The sequence below is a fragment of the Rhamphochromis longiceps genome, linkage group LG23 (genome assembly GCF_057381845.1).
Source record: "Rhamphochromis longiceps isolate RC_006_pf linkage group LG23, R_longiceps_female_GT1.1, whole genome shotgun sequence".
NCBI lineage: Eukaryota > Metazoa > Chordata > Actinopteri > Cichliformes > Cichlidae > Rhamphochromis > Rhamphochromis longiceps.
The window spans coordinates 975,558-993,928 of record NC_140578.1 but is presented as its reverse complement, the minus strand read 5'-3'; the positions used below and the strand labels follow the sequence as shown (position 1 = coordinate 993,928).

Here is an 18,371-nt window from a genome sequence, read left to right as displayed (position 1 = left end):
GTAACCGTGCGTTACTGTTTCACTGGAAACCTGAGCAGGATGAGTCACAAACTCAGCAGCACATCAAATAAAGAAAAGGCAATATTTGCAGGAGAAGTTACCACGCAGCGCTGAAGACACAGTTTCCATTTAGGCATTAGCTACATGATTTCATATGCAAATTAGTCCTCTGATCTCAGCCGCTGCAAATACGTCCCCGGTTTGTTTTCACGGCCTCCGTCACATTTTGTTCTCGGTGATTACTCAGCTGCATCGGCGAAGGCACAACGCTGTCCAGAGAAGTTTATAAAACTTTTAGTACGGAGATTATGTGTTTTTAATTTGCTTAAATGAGGTTTTATTTTGCGTGCAAAAAACACTTGAGAGTTTTGATTCGTCTGGAAACCACATATGAGGGTCCTGTGATGTTTAAACAGTCTGTGCTGGTGAGCGCGTCTCCTGCAGTTTTCATGTGAAATTTAGCAAAACACTCTGTGTGCATTTCAGAAAGGGTTTAAGAGTCAGTTTTATTTATTTATTTATATATACATATATAAAAATGTTAATTCACAACAACTCTCCCTTAAGACTCTTTATTTTGGAAGATAAAGACCCTAAAAAATGAAAAGTAACCACACAGCAGTGCCACGGTCATATACAGCCAGGAGACCAAGTTCAATACAGGAGCAGAAAATTAAAGTCAGAGTAATGAGGAATATCACAAACTAACCACCTCCTATGACCACTTTTAATAAATGTATAGAAATACATGTAGCTGTACATAATTGTATGTCTTTAACGTGAATTTCAGTTTTGACTGCGTCCCACCTGCAGTACCTCCGTGGCTCACCATGGGGCCGCAGCCCACACTTTGGTAATCACGGCGCTAAAAGCAAACTCTCGACGATATTGGGGAGCGTTTAAAAAAAACCCAACCCTATGAACAGGAAGAAGAAATCTCGGGTAGATCCAGGCTCGGGGAGCGGCGGCCATCGCTGTGACCGACGTTAGAAATCTGGAGCCTCAGCTCAGTCGTCTCTGTTAACCAGATATACTGAAGTCAGACAGGCGAAGCGTCAAAGTCGAAACACCGGTTACAGTTTTCCACAGTGCACGTGTAACCTCGTCTTATTGATGTCTTAAATGTGACAAGAGCTTTTAATAAACAGACGTCCAACCTGTTTACCTCACAGCATATTCAGCTTTCTACTTGTAGTAAAGGGGGTGAAGGAGAGAAGAACATCCTGTCTCGTAGCTGTTGCTAAACACGGAGGACGTGCGTTTGTTTCGAAGAAAGCGTGTGTTTACATGCTTCCAGTGCACACACATACAGCCGAGGCAGCGAGGGCAACACGTTTGTCTCAGCAGCAGCTCGGAGAAATCCTCCCGCAGTCTGTCTGTGGCCGACGCTATCGATAGAGACGCGTTTCAGACTTAATTATTTCTTTTCTTTGAACACAGCTTGGCACAAACAGTCCATCGTCCTTATTTACTTCTTGATTGCAAAAAGGGTCGTCACCTAGCGTGAAGAAGAAGTGGAGTGAAGTTTGCAGACAGATGGTTAGGACTGTTGAGAAAGACTAAAAGTGGCGAGTGTGACAGGAAAAGCAGCGTTGGCTCTAACAGCAGCAGGTTGTGCGCTGCAGCCACAGGTGGCTGAATGATTGATGGTGTTTGTGTTTTTCTGGCGTACCTGCGTTTGTGCGCGTGCGTTTATTGTTTATATATTTGCACGTGCGCAAACACACGTTAGTGTTTATACGTGCAGAAGGTTCTGGCTCATTACCAGCAAAGTGTACAGACGGGTTACTTTTTCCAGGTGCAGACATGATGTTACAGAGAAGACGGAGTCATATTGTGTGTTTATTAGATAAACAATACCAACGAAGGCGTTTTAAAGCTTTTAGTACAAACAGCAGAAAAGGTAACAGCATTTAATCGTCACGCGCTTTAGAGAGAAATGCATCTCGCCAGCCTGCGGGGAATATCGCGTGCTTAGACGCAAAAGAGCATCGCTGTAAATCTCAGTCACACACCCCGAGGCCGAACGGCAGCCTTTATGCGCGCATGTTGTTGTTTTTTGTGCGTCCTTGCACATCGATGCGTAATCCTGGGCAATACTTTCAGGCATGTCAAGAATGCCTTGGTTGTTATGTGCCAATGAACTACACAAAATGGAAATATTGGTTGGTCGCCAGGTGACGTCCACGGCCTGAAACGAGGCTCGATGTCCACGTCGTCATTGGGAATCTGTTGATTTTTGCGACATTACAGCCTGTTTTGGTTATAACGAGAACATGTGTCATCATCTGGCAGCAGCTCCACCCAGACAGACACGAGCACGCCCCGTCCGCCACTGCTTTCACACCCACGCCGTCCAACGTGAGCATGGCCCACCCATCGGTTTGCATCATGTTTTTGCTGGGACTCTTAACAGACTGCTGAGTAGGAGACCCTGCCTCCCTTTGGTGCCTCCAGCATTGTGCATGTGTGCATATGTGCATGTGTGCATGTGCAGCGCTGTTAGCACGCATCTAAAACAACAACGACATGAGAGGTGTTAGATATGATGGAAGCTGCCCTGTACTTCATTTTTCCAGGTAGATATTAGAATAGAATAGAATTCAACTTTATTGTCATTGCACACGTCACAGGTACAAGGCAACGAAATGCAGTTTGCATCCATCCAGAAGTGCAGAATTAAGTAGAATTAAAAATTATCGTATTGTACAGAATGATTATTTACACAGAATTATACAGCAGTGCAGGTAAGTGAGATATGTGGATGATTTCTACAGAGGTATGTAAAGTGCTGGTGGTTCAGTGCATGTTATTATACTGTGTATTATGTTATATTAAGATAATGTGAAGAAACGCTTCATAACTGCATCTTCATCCTCCTCTGCCAGTCTAAAAAGAGTTTCCTCTTTCCTGGATGTGACAGCAGTACCGCTGTGTGTGCACGTACGCTCGCTCCAAACCAAAGCCTCTGTTCTCGACGGTTCGGGGAGTCCGAGTCACAGAGTTCAGCCGGACGGATCAACGCTGTCCCTTTAAGAGCTCCGGTCGGACGCCGCCTGTCTGCCTGTGTGTCTGTGTTTTTCACTACAACGACCCAAAACATTCTGTCTACGCTGCAACTAGAGCGTTACTTCTGAGGAGCTGAATATACAATTTTCCATGTGGGAGAAAGAGACACAAAATATGCTTGGAGCTTTTCTTAAAAGTCACTGTTGTTCTGCAGAATTCATTACAGTGTATTTGCCACTGTGACTGTGGTAAATGGGGTCTTCATCGCAGCCTGGCTGTCTGGGAGGGGTGGGGGGCTTATTTTGGATAACTGCGTGTATGTGCGTTTGTGTTTCCTGCACAGAGGGAATATAATAGGAGCTGCACAGAATTAAAGCAGGGTGAGCTTATGAATAGCAGTACAACAGCTTCCTTTGTTGGCTGCTTCCTGGGCACAGGGGCTCCTTTAAAGACGTCCCCGGGGCCTGAGTTTGGTGATCGGTATCTTTTCTAATGATCCAGAGCAATCCCCTGCCCCGGCTGACATGCACTCTACCTTTTTTAAGCAAACGTGAAAAACATTATAACTGAACATCCTCGATTCCCTCAAAATAGGAAATGGGGAAGTATACATGGAGGCTTCCTTGCCCTTCAGCCAGTGTGCAGCGTGTATGGCTAAAGCAGGTGGGTGGGGACATCGAGGGTGGAAATGAAAGCTGGATTCTGCTCATTTGAGAGTGCATCAAAAAAATAAACAGTGCTCATTTGTGAATGGAGCAGCACGTACCAGACTACTCGCTGCACATGCCAGGCCTTTTGTGAATGATTTTCTTGAAGGGCGCTATCAAGGCCTCATCGCCGCGTGCGTGCGTGTGCATATGATTACGTGCAAAAGCACGTTTGCAGTGGGAGGACATCGCTCTGAGAGCTGCAGCTGGCGCGCGAGTCTTGTTTCTTTTCTCTGTGATATTTTTTGCACTAAAACTAGCGGCAGAACATTAATCCTGTTAAATAAACCATTTTATTTTAGAGGTTATTAAATCATTTGAGAGAATTATAGAGATTCACATAAGTGCAGCAGCTTATTGAGCGCATGTTTGATGGTTTCTTGTTTGATTCACCACCGTCACTTCCATTAAAAACAGATATATATGATTATATAAAGTATGCCCCACCAATACACCGATATACCGGTTGGAGGTCAATACTGATATTGACAGATTTTAACCATTTCGTCATCAATCCACATTTCCGTTTTAGCCTTTAACGTGGACGTCTGTGGGGATTGACTCATTCTTGGAGCCAGCCTCAAGTGGACATGAGAGGAACTGCAGTTTTAGACACTTGAATGTTGGCTCGTGTTTGTTTTCTAATTTCCTTTGGACAAAGGGAGAAGAACCAGCAGCTATAACAGAGCAGATGGATGTCTGCCCATGTAGAAAGTCTGAATAGACCTCAGAAAAACTCCGCTGAACAGATTCGTCCTTGTTGTTTAAAACTGCGATGTCATCCCCGGCTCCGACCCACGGCGCTCCGCTATGTCACCGAGCATTCCTGCCTCATTCCAATTCTGATAACTGCACGCAGAAACATTTGAGGCATTTTCTGTGTGTTTCGCTCAGAAAACAGTTTTGTTTGCTTTAACCGAAGGCGTTTCTCTGCAGCGTCCACGTTGTCTCCAGAAGTCCTGACCTTCAGCTAGTCGTGGCTCGCACACAAAGCTCGTTCATTAGGATTTTGATGTTGTGTGTTTCTCTGTGTAGGCTGACTTGCTCACGGTGTGCGGGCTTGTGTCCTAAAGAGTGTGTGGGAAACAAGACCATCGACTCGGTAACGTCGGCCCAGGCTTTGAGGGGGTGCACCATTCTTAAAGGCAACATGATCATCAAGATTCGAGGAGGCAGTGAGTACCACTTCCTGTTTCTCTCTCCGTGTCGCCTTCTTGTCCATTACTTGGGTTTCTTGACTTTCCCCCCTTTGTTAAAACTTTTTGAGCCTTTATCTGTATGTACCTGACCTCTGTCTGCTCTCATCAGCTGGTAGCTGTTTATGTGATGAACTGTCGTCTTTATAGATAACATAGCAGCCGAATTGGAGGCGAGTTTGGGTCAGATTGAAGAGATCACAGGCTACCTGACCATCCGCAGAGCTTACGCCCTGGTCTCCCTCTCATTCCTCCGCAAACTGCGTGTCATCAGGGGGGAGCAGCTCGAGGCAGAGTAAGTCTCCTCTCCTCTCTTCTCGTCTCCTCTCCTCTTGTCTCCTCCCCTCCTCTTGTCTCCTCCCCTCTCCTCTCGTCTCCTCTCCTCTTGTCTCCTCCCCTCTCCTCTCGTCTCCTCTCCTCTTGTCTCCTCCCCTCTCCTCTTGTCTCCTCTCCTCTCGTCTCGTCTCTTCTCGTCTCCTCTCGTCTCCTCTTGTCTCCTCTCCTCTCTTCTCTTCTCCTCTCCTCTCTTCTCGTCTCCTCTCCTCTTGTCTCCTCCCCTCTCCTCTCGTCTCCTCTCCTCTCCTCTCCTCTTGTCTCCTCTCGTCTCGTCTCTTCTCGTCTCCTCTCGTCTCTTCTCCTCTCCTCTCGTCTCCTCTTGTCTCCTCTCCTCTCTTCTCGTCTCCTCTCCTCTTGTCTCCTCCCCTCTCCTCTCCTCTCGTCTCCTCCCCTCTCCTCTCCTCTTGTCTCCTCTCCTCTTGTGTCCTCTCGTCTCCTCTCCTCTCGTCTCTTCTCGTCTCCTCTCTTCTCGTCTCCTCTCGTCTCGTCTCGTCTCCTCTCGTCTCTTCTCGTCTCCTCTCCTCTCGTCTCCTCTCGTCTCGTCTCGTCTCCTCTCGTCTCTTCTCGTCTCCTCTCTTCTCGTCTCCTCTCCTCTCGTCTCCTCTTGTCTCCTCTCCTCTCTTCTCGTCTCCTCTCCTCTTGTCTCCTCCCCTCTCCTCTTGTCTCCTCCCCTCTCCTCTCGTCTCCTCTCCTCTTGTCTCCTCTCCTCTTGTGTCCTCTTGTCTCCTCTCCTCTTGTGTCCTCTCGTCTCCTCTCCTCTTGTCTCCTCTCATTTCCTCTCGTCTCCTCTCCTCTTGTCTCCTCCCCTCTCCTCTTGTCTCCTCTTGTCTCCTCTCCTCTTGTCTCCTCTCCTCTTGTGTCCTCTCGTCTCCTCTCCTCTCGTCTCTTCTCGTCTCCTCTCTTCTCGTCTCCTCTCCTCTCGTCTCCTCTTGTCTCCTCTCCTCTCTTCTCGTCTCCTCTCCTCTTGTCTCCTCTCCTCTCGTCTCCTCTCCTCTCCTCTTGTCTCCTCTCCTCTTGTGTCCTCTCGTCTCCTCTCGTCTCGTCTCTTCTCGTCTCTTCTCGTCTCGTCTCTTCTCGTCTCGTCTCTTCTCGTCTCCTCTCTTCTCGTCTCCTCTCCTCTCGTCTCCTCTCCTCTCCTCTTGTCTCCTCTCCTCTTGTGTCCTCTCGTCTCCTCTCGTCTCGTCTCTTCTCGTCTCGTCTCTTCTCGTCTCGTCTCTTCTCGTCTCGTCTCTTCTCGTCTCCTCTCTTCTCGTCTCCTCTCCTCTCCTCTTGTCTCCTCTCCTCTTGTGTCCTCTCGTCTCGTCTCTTCTCGTCTCCTCTCTTCTCGTCTCCTCTCTTCTCGTCTCCTCTCGTCTCCTCTTGTCTCCTCCCCTCTCCTCTCCTCTCCTCTTGTCTCCTCTCCTCTTGTGTCCTCTTGTCTCCTCTCGTCTCGTCTCTTCTCGTCTCCTCTCCTCTCGTCTCCTCTTGTCTCCTCTCCTCTCTTCTCGTCTCCTCTCCTCTCGTCTCCTCCCCCCTCCTCTCGTCTCCTCGCTGTGAGTGATTGATTTTTCTGATGTCCGATCTCTTTCAGGGCCTATGCCTTCTATGCGCTGGACAACCAGAACCTCCGTGAGCTTTGGGATTGGTCCAAGCACAACCTAACCATCCTGCGTGGTCGCACATTCTTCCACTACAACTCTAAGCTTTGCATGTCTGAAATCCGAAAGATGGAGACGGTGACTGGAACCCGGGATCGAAACCAAAAGAACGACATCGCTTTACGCAACAACGGGGAGCAAGCTTCCTGTAAGAGCACCAGAATACGGGACTGCCTTGTTTTTGGGATTGCTCTGACCAAAAACTAACGTGAACGTGATTATTGTGTTTGGTCCTTTAGGTGAGACGAAGCTGCTGAACTTCACTTTGATAAAGACCAAGTCGAATATGATTATACTGAGGTGGGAGCCATTCTGGCCAGCAGACTTTAGGGACCTGCTGGGATTCATGGTTCTCTACAAAGAGGCGTAAGTAAATCATTGCTTCGTGTACAGACGAGGACACACAAAAGCCAACACTTTACTCTTCAGTCTGTCTGACACACGGATGCCTAACAATGTTGGGACGTTTTCGTTCCATGTGCAACAGGCCGTATAAGAACGTCACCGAGTTTGATGGACAGGACGCCTGCGGCTCTAACAGCTGGGTGATTGCCGATGTCGATCCGCCGCCTCGTTCCACGGAGGGAAAGAAGGCAGACGACCCGGGGTACCTGATCCGACCGTTGAAGCCCTGGACCCAGTACGCCATCATGGTCAAAACGCAGCTGTCTGCGTCTGATGAGCACCAAGTCCACGGAGCCAAGACCGAGATCATCTACGTTCAGACGGATGCTTCCAGTGAGTAACGCCATGAACACCGACGTTTGTGTTTGATGGATACTTCAATGACTGTAGAACATCTGACGTTTTCTAAGTGATTGTGTAAAACTACTCTGGACTTCTGTTGGGGGGCTTTTGGTAAACACTCCAACTGTTGTTAATTGTTTTATATGATGGGATGTATTAAGAAGCCATTTGGGCTTAAACTGAAACAACTTTGGGACCTTGCTCACGTTTGGATGAACCTTCCTTGATGAGGGGGGGTGTTGCCCTCATACTACTGTCAGCACTCATTTCTTTATATTTTGTTTCCAAGTTGCTCGACTTTATTGTAACTTTTTAAAGTGCTCTTGAGCAGGCTCTCTGAAAGTTTTCCTTTTTGTTTGTGCAGTGTTTGTCCCTGATCATTTTTATTTGTTTAAACCTCTTAACACTGACCATGAACCAGGAATCATTGGAACACAAAAGGAACCAAACTTGAGGGATGAACCAGACGACTTAGCAAAGAGCCGCTTTTCAGTTGTGCCTGTAGACACTCTGTTACCTGCAGCAAAAACACATTTCTTTAGTTGAATCTGTAAAAAAAGCCAAACATAAGCCGCCTGACAGGCAGAAAATAATCTGTGTGAACCTCAAACTGATTCCAAAAGAGCTATTAGCCAAAAGCTTCACGGCATGCAGCTTATCCTTTAAAAAAGTGAGGAAAATAGAAGAACAAAGGAGAAGGAAGACAAACTGTTTACAGCACATGAGCAGCATCTAAAAGTCAAGAAACAGGACAATAATCTGGGAAGGCTGCGACGCAGGAAGATGCATCTGTCCCTTCAGCTGATCCATCTGGTCTCAGTGGAGGGTGGACTGCACTGTGCTGAGGAATAAACGTGTTTAAACAAATATCGACTTTTAAGCTCGTTAGAATTGTGCAAACTGTTATGTTTGGTGTTTCCATGGATGTTTGCATATTTAATAAATCGTTGGACCTATTTTATTTTCCAAACAAGGTAAAAAGAAGGATGGAATGGTGCCTCTAGACTCTAGTCTGATGGAGCTAAAGTCCTTTTGATGCACTTACATTTTGTTCTCTGTCCCCGTCAGAACCCTCTGTTCCTCTGGACCCCATCTCCTCCTCCAACTCCTCCTCTCAGATCATCCTGAAGTGGAAACCGCCCACCAGTCCCAATGGCAACATCACCCACTACCGGGTGGTCTGTCGAAAGCAGGCGGAGGACAGCGACCTGTACAAATTCGACTACTGCTTACAAGGTTGCAGTTTAAATGGTTCGCCCTCTTCAGTCATTTGAGGGGCTTTCCCTGACTGCTGTGTTTTCCCGTCCAGGAATGAAAGTGCCGTCTCGCATCCCGACCCACCTGGACAGCGAGGATGAGCACAAGTGGAACCAAACAGATGAGCCCACCTCGGGCGGCAGGTGCTGCGCCTGCCCCAAGACGGACAGCCAGCTAAAGAAGGAGCAGGAGGAGATAGAGTACCGCAAGACCTTCGAGAACTACCTGCACAACGAAGTCTTTGAGAGCAGGTACGAGAGCAGGTTCATTCCCAGCATCTGAACATGCGACGATGCCTTGGCTGCATCGTTTACCCACATGCTAAATGAAAACTTAAATAGAGACGCACCCCAGCACCTAAATTAAAGGTTTAATTCGTGTTCCTGGAGCCGCTTAATGCCCTCGAGTTTTGCAGAAATGTAACAAATTCTTTTGGTGTGAGTTCAGCTTCACACCGAGCGAAGCACCAAAAGGAGCTTCTTGTCTCGTTTGTTTCTCTTCGTGACCGGAGTTAAACCAGATCACTCAGCCTTGGTGTGAGTCTCTGTGCCAATTCTGTGTCCTCCACCACTGTGTGTGGTTTTTATAGACACTTGTTTTTGTGCTGGTCACCCACCGTCGGGGGCTTGCAGCGGGAGGTGCAGTGTCTGGGCCCTGGTGCCCCTACCTTGTTCTCGGACACACAAACACCCACAGTCTCTGCCTCTGCTTCCCTGGGGGGGTGATTACTGTGCCCATTATCATTCATGCCGGTCAGGAGCGCAGTCATGCAGACTGCCATTTGGAGACACGCACACACACAGCCGTGCGCACATCAGCCTCATTTTGAATTCCTGCTTCTGAGCTGGCCAAGGTCAGCTCCATACAGTGCAGGACACCAGAAGCGGCTCACGCTTTTCTTATTTTGTCACGCAAACGGACACGAGCTCCCGTTTTTTTCTGCTTTCACTCGGTCCTAAATGCAGCACTCGGGTTCGTCTCTTCAACAGTTCATACGCAGCCTGTTAGCTGGGATGGTGGCTCGCACTCAGATTCATCTGGATGGCCTGGCACCACCTAGTGGTGAGAGTCAGTATGTCTCCTAGGATGGTGTTTGTGCATAAATGTCATGAAGTTAGACACACAGGAAAGGTTAGTGCGAGCAGAGGTCTGGTTTGCTTCCACAAAACACCATCTGTCATCTGCAAACACTTGATGCACATGAAACTTGACGACTTTGCAGGTCCGCGCTCTGTCACTCACTCATATCCTATTCTAACTTTTACTTCTGCAGACCATCCCGGCGGCGCCGCTCGGTGGGAGTTGCTAATGCCACCCAGCCTCCTCTCTTCCTTACTACAGTTCCCAATCTGCAGTTGGATTCAGGCACAATCGCCCCCGATGGCGAGGATCAAGAGGAATCCAAGGTATCGAGCGTTTTATGTTTACCACATCTTTTCCCTTCACTTTATTTCGAGTTGCAGTCGAAGTTCAATCTCTTTTCCTTTCTGCTCAGGTGGAACAAAAGGTGTTCTCAAAGGAGTCGACGGTCATCTCCAACCTGCAACACTTTACCAGTTATAAGATAGAGATCATAGCCTGCAACGATCCGACAGATCCCAAACGCTGCAGCATGGCTACTTATATCAGTGCCCGAACTATGCCTGAGGGTAAGAACGGGCACACGCGTGTGCAAATAGGCTGCTGGTGCACCGAATATCAGATTCTGGAGATAAAATCGGCTGCGCCTCACTGTGAAGTGCTTTTCTCTGTCTGACACCTGCAGAGAAAGCAGACGACATCCCAGAGCCCGTGACCCACGAGATTGTGCAAGGCGAGCCTCCCTATGTGTTGATTAAGTGGAATCCACCCATCAACCCTAATGGGCTCATCATCCTGTACGAGGTCTTCTACAAAAAGGTCGGAGACTCAGAGGTCAGTATGAACCACTGGCAAACCTTAGAGAGCGCTGGGCCTGGAAAATGTTAGTGGGAGGACTCGGGGTCCTTTGTTTTTCAAAACCAAAGGGCACAGAGGTGATGTGGGAAAACAGCCAGCAGAAATGATCCCGATTTGCTCTGCTGGAAGGACATGCACAGAAGGAAAAGTAGACGCAGGTGAGAAGACAAGGAGTGATCTGGGTAGACTCCAGGGAGGCGAGGCAGGCCGGGAAGGAAAGGCTTCCTGTAAACACCCCAATTTGTGTCTGTTCATTATAGAAGGGGACAAGGAAATATTTGTTTACAGCCTCCTGGTGCTGCGTGTCGACGCTGTCGGACGCGTTCGTTTGTGGATGAAATTCTGGGAACGTTTGCGTGCATAAGGTCTCGTCTGTGACGGCGCGTCCAAGTCTTGTTGTTTACTTGCTCTAAATGTGTGAATTCATCTCTCATTACTATTCATTGCTGCACCGCCTGACCCCAGGAGCCAGTAGCAGATCTGTTACCATAGTGACAGAGGCAGGATGGAAGACTAGTATGCAGTGGCAGCGATGGACTCGTCTCACGCGACATCTCGCTGCGCTGAAAAACCGCCCGTGGCCCAGACCGATGTGGATTCATTTAAAATGATGTTTGGGGCGCGTTGGAGGCTCACATCGATGACAACGCTGAGAATGTTACAACACAGTTATGAAGGCTGGATGCATTTATCACTGCAGCGATCACTTCCTGCTGCTTTCAGTGGAACGGACTTCAACTGCGACAGTGCAGTCGCGCATCAGCCAACCTTAAGCGTCCTTAACACAGAGTCAAACGAGCCCAGCTTTTCACTTCTATCGAAGGGCTACAGGCCAATTTTTAGATTACAGTCTTATGTGTTTTTGCACATGTCAGCTCTTTGGATACATTTTAATTCAACAGCATCCACTTTAAAAAATCGCTCCTTCGTGTGAGTGTATGCAGTGATTTGGTCGGACCCTGAGCACAAAAAGCTCTGGTTGTTCTTCTCACTTCAGCACAACATTCAGGTTTGCACCAAATCACAGCAGCACTCCCCTCGAGGCCCTTTATACTGCAAACCAACGAGCCCAACAAACAGCAGCAAGAACGTTTAAGCGTTGGCCCTTCAAAATAAGAGACACGAGCTCGAGCAGGTCATTCTGTGAGGTGAAGGTTCGCTTCACAGCAGCATGAGAAGACGGGGTGGAGTGTGGGCTGTCCACCCAGTCAGGGGTTAAGAGTAATTGGCTCAGCAAAAATACTTTGGTCACTTTTGATTGGGTGGGAATAGAGCAGCGAGTGAGCATCATGCGTGTGCTGCGTCCTGCACGCTCTACCCTGGCACCTGAGTATTTGAAGTAATGTAAACACATCTGAACTGTAGTATTTCCTGCTGTGCCACATGTGTGTAAAAGTAACCTGGAAATATCCGGACCTGTTTGTCCTGAAAGTCTCTTCCGTTATTTATTTAAGCAAACTTTTAGAATAACATGGGTTTTCTCTCTTTTCCTTTTGGGCCCAGGTTCACACGACCTGCGTGTCACGGCCGGCCTATCAGAAGCTCGGTGGCACCAAGCTTTCCCTTGTTCAGCCTGGAAACTACAGCGTGAGGGTTCGCGCCACCTCGCTGGCAGGAAACGGCTCCTTTACTGAGATGATTTACTTCTTCATGCCCAACCGTAAGACTCTAAGAGTCGGACTTCTGAACTTAACAGAAAAGTGGAAGATGTGCCAAATTTACTGTCTCGTGACCGCTCTGTTATCTGTTGCAGCTGATCAAGGTTTGATTTGGATTGTCATGGGTCCCGTCATCTGCTTCATCCTGCTGCTACTCGCGGGAGGTGGAGCGTTTGTGTACTTCAAAAAAAGGTTAGTCTTTAACCAGCAGGCTGCCCATTACAGCCATAAACTCCAGTGACTCTTAGTGACTCTGTGTGGTCGTGTTACAGGCAAACCGAAGGCCCCTTAGGAGATCTCATCACCTCTCCAAACCCCGAGTACTTCAGCGCTGGTGACAGTAAGAATGAAATAGTTGTTTTTTCCGTCATACGATGATTTGTTCCCTCAGTTCGCTCTGTCAAAACGGTCATTTGCACCTGTGTTGTGTAGTGTACGTTCCTGATGAGTGGGAGGTGCCCCGGGAGAAGATCGCACTGCTCAGAGAGCTCGGTCAGGGCTCCTTCGGCATGGTGTACGAAGGAGTCGCCAAAGACATCGTCAAAGGCGATCCGGAGACGCGCGTGGCCGTCAAGACGGTCAACGAATCGGCCAGCCTGCGAGAGAGGATCGAGTTCCTCAACGAAGCCTCCGTCATGAAGGCTTTCAGCTGTCACCACGTGGTATGACTCTTTAAACCGTTAAACCCTCAGACAGCGTCACGGCACGCCGAGAGGACACCGGAGCAGCTGCTCGTCAATTACACTAAATTACAGCTTTCCCGTCGTCTCGCTGAAAGCGGCGGCACACGTCTGACTCACAGTCGTGTCTTGTTTTGCCGGCGCTGCCGTGTTCACGCACAGTTTGACTCTACAAACAAATGTTGTAACTGTTACTGTGGACCTACAGAGCCGGCTGATCACTAGTTTAACTGCCAAAGGTTAAAACGTCAGCTGTAAAAATCAGATTGAGGTGTAGCTTTATCATTTCTAGTCATTAAATTGAAATTTTGGCTACAAAGTCTACTGCTAGAGTTGAGCGCGCCGTTTTAACACGATGAATTGTTTGCAGGTGCGTCTGCTCGGCGTGGTGTCCAAAGGTCAGCCCACCCTGGTAGTGATGGAGCTGATGACCCACGGGGACCTGAAAAGCTACCTGCGGAGTCTCAGGCCAGACTCTGAGGTATGTAGTCCTGATTAGTGTGCTCCCACCTATTTACACACTCTGGTATGTAAGCCACGCCCCCAAACATCACTCATGTGGTTTAATACCTGTATTATTTACATATGGATGCACTCCCTGAAGCCTGTTTGCTGAAAATTAAGCAAACTAGGGCTCTACAAACTCTGGGTTTTTCCACCTGTGTATAGCGAGTCACTCAGACCGATGGGCCCATGCACCAGCAGTGTTGATGATTTGGGACGTGCAGTAAAGCCTACAGCCATTTGGTTCGCCTAATGGTTGTTCATAAAATTTCAGGTGAAAAGAAGTTGCACGTGTTATGATTTTAGCTAAGATTCCTCTGCTAAGGCTCAGTAATGAAGATGGTGATCAGTAAACGATAGACTCACCTGCTCCTGCTCCAAGTAACCTGAACAGTACACGGACTGGTTCTTATGTAGTGCTTTTCTACTCTTTTATACAACATGCCTCAGTCGCCCATTCATACAGGATCTTTTTTCTAAGCTAAAGTGTGTTCTAGCTAACATTCACACGCCGATGGATCGGAGAGTATCCCAGAGATATTGGGCATGCAGACTGGGAATCGAGCCACCAACCTTCCAGTTGGCAGTAGGGATGGGTATGGTTTAGGCTACCTCCTGAGCTCCAGCCACCCCACCTTTGCACTCCACCAATCCTACGAACATCTTTGAGTTTAACTAAAATGCCAGACAGTAGCTGTGGTATTGGGGCAGAATATGGATCGCTGTCTTCATTTCCCCTCCACGGGTAGATGATCCAAGTAGTCGTGCAGTAACATTTAGCTCGCCAGCGTAGCGAGTCGGTCACGTGACTGAAAACTACGCCCGAGTATTTCAGCAGATGTCCAGCACAGCGTTACCTGCGGGAAGCTGTGAGTGGGTCTAACCTGTTTGTGGTTTGTAGAACAACCCGTCTGGTTCCCCACCGCCGACTCTGAAAGACATGCTCCAGATGGCTGCAGAAATCGCCGACGGCATGGCCTACCTCAACGCTAAAAAGTTTGTCCACAGAGACCTCGCAGCCAGGAACTGCATGGTGGCGGAGGACTTCACCGTCAAGATCGGAGGTACCAGAACGTGTTTGGTGTTGTCGATACCGCCGCGTAGTTGGAGGTGTTGTCTTAACCTTTGTCTCCGTCGCTCTTCCTCTCAGACTTTGGTATGACACGAGACATCTATGAGACGGACTACTACCGTAAAGGAGGGAAGGGCCTGCTTCCTGTCCGGTGGATGGCACCCGAGTCCCTGAAGGACGGAGTCTTCACCGCCCACTCTGACTGCTGGTGAGTCACAGCTCACACAGTGGCCTACCGTACAGCCGCACGTCATTCGGCCTGATCTCGTTTGTTTGTGCGTTTGTACATCTGCAGGTCGTTCGGTGTTGTGCTGTGGGAGATCAGCACGCTGGCCGAGCAGCCTTACCAGGGTTTGTCCAACGAGCAGGTGCTGAAGTTCGTCATGGAAGGAGGATTCCTGGATCGACCGGAGAACTGCCCTGAGAGGATGTGAGTAGATGCGGAGCTGGGAAAACTGCCGTCCACGTTACACAAGACTAAATTGGCCTTTCTTCATCCCTCTTCCCAGGCACAGCCTCATGCAGATGTGCTGGCAGTACAATCCCAAGATGCGTCCGACGTTCCTCGAGATCATCGAGATGCTGCGGGACGACCTGGACCCGTCTTTCCAGGAGGTCTCCTTCTTCTACAGTGATGAAAACAAAGTCCCCGAGACGGAGGAGTTTGACCTAGACCTGGACAACATGGAAAGCATCCCCCTGGACCCTTCTTCTTACTCCCAGAGAGAGGAGAGCTTATCCAGGGACAGCGGGCCCTCGGTGGCCCTGAGGGGGAACTATGAGGAGCACGTCCCCTACACACACATGAACGGTGGCAAGAAAAATGGAAGAATTTTATCATTGCCCAGATCCAGCCCTTCCTAACACTTCCCGTTTCCTCAAAGAACTCTTTGAAGCTTTCCCTTTTCCCCTTTCCGATCTATTTTTCTGTCTCCTTCGTGTTCCTCTCATCATTTTCGATGATGGTGATTTTCTTATTCTTCAGAGAAGCCCTTCAAAAAACAAAAAAAGAGACACAAATCTCAGGACTTTTTATTTTCTTCCCCGTGGCTCCAGAACACAGGCAAGATGATGCAAACGTGGTGTAAGACATCAGACCAGAAAACCATCGCTCGTCACTAACGCCGCGTTTCCACGACTCCTTGTGATGGAAACGGGGAAAAAACAGAAAACTGTGAACACAACAAACCTTAGACAACCAAGAAGGCTGCTCGTGCTCGACCTCCTCGAGACTCGCCCCTCCTCCTCTCCCACCGATCCGCATTTCCACGATTCTGTGCTTTTTTATTTTATTTCCCTCTTTTTACTCAGATAGTGGCCTTTGTGTACGTGGCCTGTAAACAAAGTGTCTACACTACTTGTCCTTTTTGAACAATGACTTAATCAGTGGGATGACTTGCAAAGACTTGATGGTAGAACAAACATCTATTCCTAGAGGAATGTTTTTGTTGTTTGTTTGTTTGTTTTGCTTCTGCAGAATTCCAAACGACAGATTCGTCGGGTGTTTGGTGACAACTTTTAATTTATTTGCTTCAAACGTTTCTTTTTGTGTCCTCAAGGCTGAAGGATATTTAAACAGTTAAGAATTGGACAAAAAGAGTCCCTCAGACTGACCAATAACTGCTGCTTTCATATATTTTAGTGGGTATAGAATTATATGAGTATATATAATACACATATATATGGAATATTGGTATTTCCCTACCAATATTTTATATATATATAAAATATTGGTATTTCCCTACCAATATTTTATATATATATAAAATAGATGGCATTGTAAATAGTTTGTAATATTTTCCATCAGGAGCTTTGCTTGTTCTTTGTTTCGTCGGGTTTATTATTCACATTTTTTACTTCCTTATTTTTATCGCCCCAGAAATCGCTCCAACCTACCGGCAGTGCTCTCCGTGTCTTAGGCCTCCCGCCTCCCTCTTAGTCTTTGTCTGGATGGGAAACCTGGAAATGCTGTAAGCTGACTGCATTTCTTTCCTCTCAAAGTGCACAATAGTTCAAGACTTCACTACAGCTTTGAAAATAAACTAAAAACAAAACAACCAAAAAGAGAGAGAAAGAAGCTTTATGAGGCGTTTGTAGGTCGGCGTGCCCGGGTGCGCCGTCTCTCGTGTCTTCGGTGGCGTTGAGGCTCCCACGTGTTTGTTCCTGCGGTTTTCATTTTTTTATTTATTTTTGTGGTTTCTCCGGTTTGCCCGTCTGTGTCAGCCGTTGGCGAGGTTAGACGGCGCGGTGCTGCTCGGAGTAAAGGCGGAGCATGAACTGACAGCAGCGGTTGGGTAGGGGGGGGGGGGCGTTCTGCGTTAGATGGAGGGGGTTATCAGAGTCACGCGTTGCCCCTCCACCCGTGCTTGGTCTCCCTGAGGCGTCCTGTTTGCTGCTGATGTTCAAGATTAGCCTGGTGGAAAATTCCAGGTTTTGTGGTCGAAGCCTGAAGGAGACATACGGACAGTTCCACCTGCAGATGGAGGGGGGGGCAGTCTCCCTGTATTTTTGAGAGAGCACAGGGAGGGGGGGCTGCCAGTTGGTTGCTAATCCCATTATTCTCCCTGCTATCACTGCAGACTGTGTGCAGCAGCTGTTTCACTCAGGTCTGACATTCCAGTTGAGTTGGAGCTCCTCGTTCCCTCGAGCCTTTCCTGCCTGTTGGCAGAGCTCACACTATCACACAGGGACAGACGTTCGCTTTTTGATTTTCCTCCTTAATAGATGACTTCAACACATACGGTGGCAGACAGATTTTTCTGAACATTCACACAAGCAGAAACTTGTCAAATTGCTCCTGATGATGATTCAAAAACATTCCTGTCCACTGATCCAGAGTTCAAAACAAGTCAAGTGTCCTTACGGCTGACCTTTCACTGACCCGCCTTCATCCAGAGCCCAAAGGTCACCGGTGTTTCGCAGCGGGCCAGCCCGCGGCCGCTCTTCTGTGGTCCTCAGGCATCAGCCGATAGTCAGCGGATCTTCTTCTCCCCCTGAACACACAGAGCAGTGCGGGTGCCAAACTGAACAGACTCACAGCCAAAGCGTTGCTCTCTCACCAAGAACCCAGAGAGTCGAGTCAGAGACCGCCGGGAAGCTGCCTCCAGATATTTACCAGTGCCTTCTCAAACCCTGAGCCTCTTCCAGGCTAAATCTATTGGCTGTAGTTCAACACACACACAGACGACTCACTGCTTTCTCATATTTTTTGGAGGCGGTGTTTCTGCTGCAGACACCGTCGATCACACCGAGCGCGGATCGGCCCGAGTCTGCGCCGTGGCCACTAAAAGGGGGCCGGAAATGATGGAGTTGTTTTTAGTTCATCATACTGAGGAGTGAAAGCCGCGGGCCGGTGGTAGTTTGTTTGGAAAGATAAAAGCAGACTAACATCAGCTGCGTGTGCGTCGTGAAATATTCCAACTGCATCACGATCCGATCGCGCAGCCAAAAGCCGCTCAGAGTCGGCACGTCGCGTGTTCCTGCAAGTCGCGTGTTCCTGCACATCTGCAGCTCTGAACATTTTCTTATGATCATCATCCTGTGAACAAGAACACCGTCAGCATGTTTAGAGCCGCTGAGGGTGGAGTAAGTGCTGCCGGCTGGTCAGCTGTAGAGATGGAGTCGGCGGTG

At 48.5% G+C, this 18,371-nt stretch overlaps 1 protein-coding gene across 3 annotated transcripts in view; it reads left to right on the top strand.

Annotated features, from left to right (window-relative positions):
• The window catches only part of insrb (insulin receptor b), a 75,957-nt gene extending 57,796 nt beyond the window's left edge, over positions 1-18,161 (top strand). For all 3 annotated transcript variants that reach the window (XM_085397177.1, XM_085397179.1, XM_085397178.1), the window contains 19 exons: positions 4,752-4,891; positions 5,063-5,207; positions 6,819-7,033; positions 7,125-7,251; positions 7,373-7,623; positions 8,701-8,868; positions 8,942-9,140; positions 10,163-10,295; positions 10,385-10,538; positions 10,655-10,803; positions 12,331-12,487; positions 12,581-12,677; positions 12,758-12,825; positions 12,918-13,147; positions 13,536-13,646; positions 14,571-14,733; positions 14,820-14,949; positions 15,037-15,171; positions 15,251-18,161. In XM_085397177.1, the coding sequence (XP_085253303.1) occupies positions 4,752-4,891; positions 5,063-5,207; positions 6,819-7,033; positions 7,125-7,251; positions 7,373-7,623; positions 8,701-8,868; positions 8,942-9,140; positions 10,163-10,295; positions 10,385-10,538; positions 10,655-10,803; positions 12,331-12,487; positions 12,581-12,677; positions 12,758-12,825; positions 12,918-13,147; positions 13,536-13,646; positions 14,571-14,733; positions 14,820-14,949; positions 15,037-15,171; positions 15,251-15,605 (3,127 nt within the window). In that variant the 3' untranslated portion in view covers positions 15,606-18,161. The remainder of the gene's footprint in view (positions 1-4,751; positions 4,892-5,062; positions 5,208-6,818; positions 7,034-7,124; positions 7,252-7,372; positions 7,624-8,700; positions 8,869-8,941; positions 9,141-10,162; positions 10,296-10,384; positions 10,539-10,654; positions 10,804-12,330; positions 12,488-12,580; positions 12,678-12,757; positions 12,826-12,917; positions 13,148-13,535; positions 13,647-14,570; positions 14,734-14,819; positions 14,950-15,036; positions 15,172-15,250) is intronic.
• The last annotated feature ends 210 nt before the right edge of the window (positions 18,162-18,371 follow it).